General features: G+C 39.1%; 1 protein-coding gene across 1 annotated transcript; it reads left to right on the forward strand.

Annotated features, from left to right (window-relative positions):
• The first annotated feature begins 418 nt into the window (after positions 1–418).
• Positions 419–6271, forward strand: LOC124146490 (galactosylgalactosylxylosylprotein 3-beta-glucuronosyltransferase 2-like). Its single transcript, XM_046516809.2, has 5 exons — positions 419–517; positions 3255–3850; positions 4538–4624; positions 5119–5325; positions 5547–6271. Exons 1-5 carry the CDS (start codon positions 436–438, stop codon positions 5646–5648), a joined length of 1074 nt encoding a protein of 357 aa, XP_046372765.1. The 5' UTR covers positions 419–435; the 3' UTR covers positions 5649–6271.
• The last annotated feature ends 3027 nt before the right edge of the window (positions 6272–9298 follow it).

Here is a 9298-nt window from a genome sequence, read left to right on the forward strand (position 1 = left end):
CATACCGAATCCCTACAACACGTACGCTTTTATACCCTGGTGTACATAATCGATTGCATTATTGCTGCATGAAAGACTTTTTGCCATCAGATCATGCTTTCCTGCTGAGGATGCGTTTGTGTTACATGTTTTTGTGTTATATGATATTTGAATTATCATTTAGAACGCGAAAATAATGAGGAATAAATAGTTGATTTCGGAAGGGTCCTTTGATATGTCCATCAGAATGTTATTTCAATTATTTAAAAATGCTCAGGTATTATATCAATTAATGAACAAACAGGTGAAATAAACATCAATACCGTTCTAATAAGAATATCAATTTACGAAAGCCTCGCACAGCTGTGAGCGTGTAAACTGCGCCTACCGTGGCCTGCCTCAGCTTCACTTTACTTTAGCATAGCCAAATAGGATTTGTCATCACGACTGTTCAACATGCCCCCGAAGACCGGAAACCTTTGTTTTTCCCTCCTGGTTCCCTCTGTACTGGTTTCTGTTTGTTTTATCATATTTTCCGGTAAGTGTCATACTTTTTAATAATACATGGCAGATTTACAACATGAAACTTGGTTGTATTTCCAAACGATTTCATTTTGAGCATCGTAATAATGTTGTAGCGTCTTATTTGAAGCTTCCGAGCAAGAGTATAGAAACTAAACCTAGTAAGTAAGGATAAGAATTAATGGATGAACAACTTCTTTATTACAATTAAGAGCGACGTTTCGGTGTAGGTTCTAATTGTCATCACTGCCCTTGTGTGTACACAACAAACTTCTCTTCTCCCGTATAACAATATTTACTCTACTGTACAAACATTGCCTCCTACTTGTATATATACCTGCCTACTACACTCTGTAAATCACTTGCTTGATAACGGTGTTAGAACCTACACCGAAACGTCGCTCTTAATTGTAATAAAGAAGTTGTTCATCCATAAATTCTTATCCTTACTTAGTACTCCAACTATTAAATGCCTATCAAAGAAGTTAAAGCTAGTAATACGAATTGTTTCACATCCAATGTGTGTTATGGTGTCATCGGTGTTTTCAGCCATCCATTCATATACTGAACCAAGTTAAAAACTTCACAATCCTAAAATTTGAACATTGTGACCAGTTATCATTGTGGGCCCTTATTGTGTATTTAAACGGCAATGGCCACGCATTGTCTTCAGATAACACCCGTTTTTGTGCAGGTGAATCGATCAAAATCATGTGCACAGCACTATAGTGGCAAAAGTGGGTTTTTCACTTGCAACTGGTCACGTGGCCATAATACCACACGTGTTTTCAGCCATACTTGTTAACAGTCATTAACAAAAAAAGAAAAACACAAGAAAACAAAAGTCTTTGCGGCCATTTGTTATGCCACGCCTTTCAAATGTTCAACGTGAACGTGCCATCGGCATGTTGCAGACGGGAACGTCCGTAGCTGAAGTCGCAAGGACGATGGGTTGTAGTCGACGGACTGCTTATGATTTACAGACGCGTCTACAGCAAACGGGTACCACCGCTGATCGCCTTCGGCCAGGTCGACCACGTGTGACGTCACATGCAGAGGATCGTCAGACTGTCTTACGTCACCTCCGTAACCGATTTTTGACGGCTACATCAACCAGAAATGAACTGTTTAGGGGTAGACTGAGTCACAAACTGTTCGAAACCGTCTGTAAACTGCTCACCTTTAAGCACGACGGCCATACTGCGGGCCGATTCTGACTCAATTGCACAGACGTCAACGTCAATTGTGGGCAAAGTGACACTTACGATGGACTCAGAGGAATTGGAATCAAGTCGTCTTCAGTGATGAATCCCGATTTAATCTTCGATTTGTTGATGGTAGGGCGAGGGTGTGGAGGCGCCGTCATGAACGTTACGCCCAGTGTTGTGTACAGGAAGTTGACAGATTTCGAGGCGGAAGTGTCATGGTGTCGGTTGCTTTCCGTGGCAATGCACGTTCCAGGTTTCTTGTCATCCGTGGCAACCTCAACGCTGCTGCTTACCGCGACCAGGTACTGACACCAGAACTTCTTCTTTTCATGGCAGCACATGGACCCGGTTTGATCTTCCAACACGACAATACCAGACCCCACACAGCAATTTTGACAAGGAATTTCCTTCAGAATGCTGGAGTCAACGTCATGGACTGGCCGTCAAGGTCTCCCGACCTCAATCCCATCGAACACGTCTGGTATGCTTTTGGCAGAAGTCTGCGCACTCTCCAGAACCAACCGCACCATTTTGCAGCAACAATGGCGTCGTCTTCCCAATCATATGTTCACAAGCATCACAAGGTCCGTGCCGAGGCGTTGTGTGGCAGTTGTCAACGCACATGGTGGACGTACACGCTACTGAACTTGTGTGCCATCAGATTCTCGTGCTTGGGACTTATGATTTAAACTATTGATGTTATTACCGAATACCGTAGGTGCTTGGAACCAGTTATGGTTACAACCGTTAATTAAAATCCTTCTCTGGACATTAATGATTAAAACTTACCTTCTCTGATACATTTGTCCGTTGTATATCATATATGGGATTACTTTTAAAAATGTGAAGTTTTTAATTTGGCTCAGGATACAATTTTTTACCACTATTTATATCTATATATACGCCTGATGGAATCTGTTTCAAGACTGATTATCCTCTGGCGTTGACGGTTTACATTTATATATCCATGGCATCATTGTCTTCATTACTGTCAACCATACAAGTTAAACTATATCTGTTCGTCAGAAATATAGCTTGGCTATTCCTTCATTCCTTGCAAGCGTGTGCGAACCACAATCGTTATTCAATGTTGATTACAGAAATCCACACTCGAGTATATACCTTGTCAGTCAATATATATTTAAAGGTAGATTAGATAGGCTAATATCTAGATCTCTGTGTGATGTCAAGCAGAATAGCGAAATTAACGAGTGGCATCCGTTGCTATTATTCACACCTAGTGGCTTATGGTGGGTTTAATGTTTGTAATTCCTACACACAAGAGCAAAACAGCCAGACGTTTATTTAACATATGATCGCTGAGCTGTGTCGATCGGTAGACAAGTTACCGGGCCAATATAATAAACAGTCATACTGTATTTCATAGTTCAATGTCATTCTGGCATCAGGTGTACATCAGGTGTATATATATATTCAGTTGATTTACCTTTCACAGATGAAGTGATAACATATTCCCAGTGATGTAGAGCACTGTTTCTGGATTTTATTGTTTATCACATGACATGTCATCCTTTTCCTTTATAGAGATGTGGTTTTCAAAAGTAAATTCAAGAACTCGATTACAGACAGTGGAAGTATTGTTGAAACAGAAGCAAGAAACTCTTCTGGCCTCTTACAGAAGTTACAGAGAACAATTGAGAGTTAAGGACAATGAAATAAAAGAAATTTCAAACAGATATAAACTTGCAGAGGCGAGAATACTAAACCTTTCTCTGAATCTTGAAACTCGGAGAAATAGTTCGAAGGATCTTCCAGTGATATATGCCATTACACCAACACACGCACGCAGTCAACAGAAGGCCGAACTTACAAGGCTATCTCAGACGTTTCTTCACATGTCCAGTTTTCACTGGATTGTGGTGGAAGATTCCAGGAAGAAATCTCGGTTAGTCGCCAACTTGTTAAGAAACTGTGGTATGTCATACACACATTTGTGTGTGTTGACACCTTCAGACTCCCAGTTAAATATTGGTGGTCTCGTGAGAAAATCAGCAAAAGGAGTGGAACAAAGAAACCTCGGGATATCTTGGCTGCGGAAAAACGTGGACCCGGAAACTCAGCCTGGTGTTGTATATTTTGCTGATGATGATAACACGTACGACTTGCGAATTTTTGCCGAGGTAAAATCTTTCATTACAAATACCAGGAATGTTGGGACACCTATGGTTATAATTGGCGAAATCCTGTTTTAGTGTGCCCTGTAGTTGTTTCATTTAAGAATTAAAACGACTTTAGTTTTTACATAACATATTTAGCCCTATTAGCCTCCCTTATCTGCCAGGATCCACTCTTCGTTGGTTCGAATCCCATATTCGCCCTGTTTGTGATCGTAGGTTTGTCAAAACCATACCAAACTTGACTCAGGCTGCTTTAACAAAGTCTGAGAAGTCTATGTGTGCCAATACAGCACCATCACTTACTTCACAGTATTCATGCGTAGATTAAGGTTTTCTCTCTCTCAGGATGGCACGGGTGGTCAGCATAATTCGCAGAGCATTGTGGTGTCCCTTTGACGATGCCTATGATCGTGGGTTCGAATACCGGTTCGCCCAGATTATGTTTCTTGATTTGTCAGCACCATGCTCGCGGGTTTCACCAAAATGGTCAACGGTTAGGACCTCCATCACTTCGCACGTTCCCCCAACATCAAGCTGATACGCCGTGATATAACTGAAACACTGTTCAAAGCGGTGTTATACCAAACTCACCCCCTAAATCGCTATCTCCTTTCTCTCAGGAATTAAACTTTAATTAAAATTACTGAACATGATTTGTTTCACAAATTATGAACACTCAGTTTCATGTAGATGCGACGGACTCGGAAGATTTCTGTATGGCCCGTTGGACTTGTTGGAGATCAAAGATATGCAGCGCCTATTGTGAAGAATGGAAAGGTCGAATACCATTAATTGTATATTCAGGCATGAATAAGTGAAATATCATTTCATGTTCTTTTGGTTTGGAATTTGCCATAGATGATTAAAACAAGGTACACACTAGTTGTTCCTGTTACTGTACAGTATAAATAACATAGCCATTCCTGGTATTTGGGGTATCCTGGTATTGTATTTTATATTCTTTGGGTTTGGGATAGAGAAGATTTTGTAAAAAAAAGTTAATTGTTCCAGTAAACACATGGAAAACATTATTTTGTTTAAATATTAATAGTAACAACGTTTTATTGTCATGTTACAGTGTAAATACCATTGCCATTCCTGGTATTTGAGCAACCTTTGATTAGCGAATCATCGTTACGGAGTAATGTACTTTGCAAAACCTTTTGAAAGGTGTCTGAAAATCTGGTGTCTGCACTGTTCCGGACAAATGATGTTCCACTGTCTGGGACCACATCGTTGATGCCTCTCTAAAGCATTTGCTCTCACGACAGGTGACTGGTTGGCGGGTGAGCTATGATCCAATTCGAAAATTCGCTACAGACATGGCAGGTTTTGCTATGAACCTTCATGTGTTCTTTGAACATCCTGATCTTCAATTCTCCCATTACACACGACCAGGATCTCAGGAATCCGATATTATCTCGAAGACCAATATAACCTTGAATGATCTTGAGCCTCTGGCTGATAACTGTACAAAGGTATGTATTGCCATGTTCTCTCTCACTCACTCACTCACCTCACAAACTCACTCACTCAAAGTCGCTTTGGCGTGAAATCTCCCAACTTTACCAATAGCCATTTTCTGAGTATATTTTACGGTCTGATTATTTTACATGATGTGTCACTTCCAATGATTTGTCCTGATACAATACTGCTCAAAACGACAATCACATTCACTCATTCACTCTTTCTTTGACAGGTGCTTGTGTGGCACACTAGGGCGCTACCCCCCAAGCTTACAAAGGAAGATCAAATGAAGGTGAAATTCGACCATGGATCCAACTTCATTGTTGAAGTATAGTGAAGTCATACTATCCACGATATATTTCCTGTTGGATAAAACATTTTCATCTTGCATTGATTTCTTCTTTAAAACACAGGACACATGCCTTTGTAGAGGGAGACAACGCTCCACGGTCTTGTGACCACTTCACTGATTGGACTGCCAAAGAGTGCCTCTTTTAGCGTGTGAATTATCATGAGTAAAATGTGCGAAAGTAATGGAATGAAGTAAATGACACAATACACGAGGAACATTTCGAGTTTATAGTTTGTGTATATTTTTTCATCAAACACTACAAAGGCTTTTTAATGGACCCTTACATACTAAAATTAACACTCATTTGATCAAGCATGGCTGGAGGACTGCCTTGTGGCGTAAGGCAACAAACACAGACTTTTTATGCAAATTGTATAGGTGGCGGGTGCTTCCGATAGTGCAGGAGATTCTTACCCTTTTCTCGAACATCTGCTGTCATCACTCTTTTTCAGCGATCCATTCATATAATTTTCACCATTATTTTGCCATTTACGCCCAATGGCATATGTTCCGGATAATTGAGCCTGTTATTCTCTGGCCTTGACGTTTTATAGTATATATTTGCATTGTTGACATGGCTGTATAAGTTTAGACGTTTTGATTCAATGTAATTTTTCAAGGGAAGTATAATACTGTACTATAACACACGTGTATGCATGTTTGTTATGCTCAAACCCGTGCGCTAATTTGTGTGTATATGATGATGGACTAACGTGGACTTTATTATTTTATTATATATTACATGTACACCGAGTGAACATTTACCTCATTTTTGTATGTATATATATATATATATATATATATATATATATATATATATATATATATATATATATATATATATATGTCGTGTGTTGAGACCTCAACCTTCCAATAGTCAATTTTCCATTTATGTCAAACAATAGTGACTTGTACCATGTGTTCCCGTGTATTATCGGGTGAACAATTGACTTGCCTATGCCTAACACTCTCGCTCTCTCTTCTTATAAACCAGGGATCACTATATATCTGGCGGTATGTAGTATTTGGATATCAATTCAGATATACAATCCTTAAACTCTTAAAACTCTCAATTTCAAAAACATTATATCTACATGTAACGATTCCTCCCTTCTAGGTCTTTAAGAACGAACTTCAAACTGTACGCTTCATCTCCAAATGCTCAACTCTTATAAGTTGTTATTTGAATATGTTGTGTTAAAGAAATATATAAGGCCAATGCCTGCGTATAAGCACCCGATTCTCCTATGAAACATGAGAAGTAAAAGGCAAAACGAGGTGAAAATGTAAATATTTATATAATAAATACATCTTATACTTGTAATACTTTAATATGAAGTTAATAATTCTAAAATATATGAAATATAAGACAATTTAAAGTGATTATGTCAGGGCACAAGAATATTCAATCCAGTTAAATTATGCCATTTTAGACAAATATGAATCAAATTACTGATTATGATAGCGGAATACTCAATCGTCTAAGTAAGTATATTGTTTGCATATTTCAGAAATTGGTATTGATCATTACTTCACTACCACTGATCTGTTAAAATGGCTCTCACTTGCATACTTTTAAGTTTTGGCAGTATGTTTCGGGGCCTTTTTTTTCGAGGTTAACCTGTTTGCAAAGAGTTTTGAAATTGTCCCAGTAATTCTTGTTGTTGTGAAAGTTGCTGTCCATTTGGGGTTTGGATGTTTATGTTTCCTATCTTAAAGTGCATTGGAAAATGGTCGCTGTCGAGTGGCTCCTTGTGCACTTTCCTCAGAGTGCTTTGGGCTAGATCAGGGGTAAAGATGGTTAAGTCCATAGCCGTCATACTTTGGTGTTTTTGTCATACATAGTTGGTTGGTTTTCATTGAATAGTATAAGTTTTTTTGTTCGATCCTGTCGTCGATGAGTTTGCCGTTTTGATATTTTATCTGTGGTACCCCGGAGGGGTGGTGGGTATTGAAGTCCCCGAGGAAGAGAGTTGATGTTTGACCTATTTGAATGAGGGATTCTAAGTCTAAGTCAAATTTCATTTGTTTTAGGATCCAGTGGTATATACTGATTTTTTTTTTTTGGTTATGATTTGCTACTTGTATACCATTTGCTTCTAGATTTGTTTTTTATTGTAATTTCTTTAAGGTTTATGTCCTCCCTGACATCTATGGTCAGGCCACCGCCTGCTTTACCTGGGCGAGATTTGACTCTGTCTGCCCTACATAGTTATAATTGGGAAGAGTGAATTTTGATTTGGGGGAGAAATGGGTCTCCTGGACGCATATGACATGAGGACCTAAGTTTTTTCTGGATTTGGATTTTATTTCGCGACCAGTGACCAGTTGCCTGTGGAGGTATGGGTGTTAGGTTTGAGTATGCTTGTTTTGCCTGCGAGAGTTGCTGTTGTGGCATATTTTTGTATGGAGAACTCTGCCGTGAGATATCTACTGGATGTTGGTGGGTTGGGTGCGTTGATGATGGGTCCTTTTTCGGTTGGTAGGTCCCAAACAGAGTTTATTTGTTTAAGATGTTGTTTGAGTTTTGGTAGTGGTTTGTTGTTTGTTGTTTGTTTGTTGGTTGGGGAGGAGTGGTTTTGATGTGGGTGGTGCAGGTTTTCTTGTTTGTAGTTTTGCTGTGTCGATGTTTATGTGTTTGTTGGCCTGCGATGTTTATGTGTTTGTTGGCCTGAGGGTGTGGCTGGGAGGCAATGATTTCATAATGAGGTGGGATTTATAGTTTTGCAGTGTATGCACCACGTGGCGCATGGGCCTGAGCAATTTGGTTATGCGCATGTTTTGCATTAAGATATTTTATTCACACATAAGTTGCATTGGGATGTTGTGTGGTGGTGCTTGAGGCATTTCGTACATTGTTTGACTGGTTTGATATAAGGTTTGACCTCTCGTTTATTATGGTCACCAAAAGAGATTATTTCTGGGGTTCTTTGGGAAACAAATGTTCTGTTATTTGGTAATTGCTAATTACATTAGATGTAGGGTGGTTTTGACCTTTCCCAGTTGTAGTTATGCTCCGAGTACTGATTATTTGGGGTTGGTTATTGCCTCTTCGGTAAAAAGTGCGAGGTCATCATCTGTATCTCCAGGACTAACTCTAATGACACCTCGAGTTGATGTTTGCCAGTAGGGACCTGGCATGATACGTTTATTTCGAATATTTGTCTTTTTTGGTAAGATACTCTGAAACCATCCTGAGTTGGAAATATGATTTGAAAGCCCTTATCTTGGAGATTTATATCATAGTAGAGGATGATATTTTTTTTTAAAGAATAATCCTATTTTATTTGTTGACACTGGTCAGGACATCACAGTCAGTCAGAAGGTCAGTTAGAAACCTCATATGCACATCTCAAAGAAAACACATAGAATCAAGATACTGGCTCTTCTTAGAGGACTATCAGTATGTAGCCATAGGTATGATTTTACTATATTGTTGAACATATTCACTGACACGGAAGGTGTCGGAATGATTGACTCTTAGAAAAGTCTATATACGTTGTCCAAGTAACTCCTCAGATAAATCTAAATTTATGAGGAATTACAGACTTCAAACCCTGATTTTAAAGTCTCAGCTGATAAATTTGAAAAATTATGTACGATAAAAGACCCTGAATGAGAGTGTTTGCTCT

The sequence above is a fragment of the Haliotis rufescens genome, unplaced genomic scaffold (genome assembly GCF_023055435.1).
Source record: "Haliotis rufescens isolate VD_foot unplaced genomic scaffold, xgHalRufe1.0.p SCAF_3, whole genome shotgun sequence".
In the NCBI taxonomy this organism is placed as follows: Eukaryota; Metazoa; Mollusca; class Gastropoda; order Lepetellida; family Haliotidae; genus Haliotis; species Haliotis rufescens.

Excerpts from the sequence above, each read along its gene's own strand:
- LOC124146490 (XM_046516809.2), top strand. The coding sequence starts at position 436 with ATGCCCCCGAAGACCGGAAACCTTTGTTTTTCCCTCCTGGTTCCCTCT. Across the intron at positions 3,851-4,537 it reads ACTTGCGAATTTTTGCCGAG|ATGCGACGGACTCGGAAGAT; the intron begins GTAAAATCTTTC and ends AGTTTCATGTAG. Across the intron at positions 5,326-5,546 it reads TGGCTGATAACTGTACAAAG|GTGCTTGTGTGGCACACTAG; the intron begins GTATGTATTGCC and ends TTTCTTTGACAG.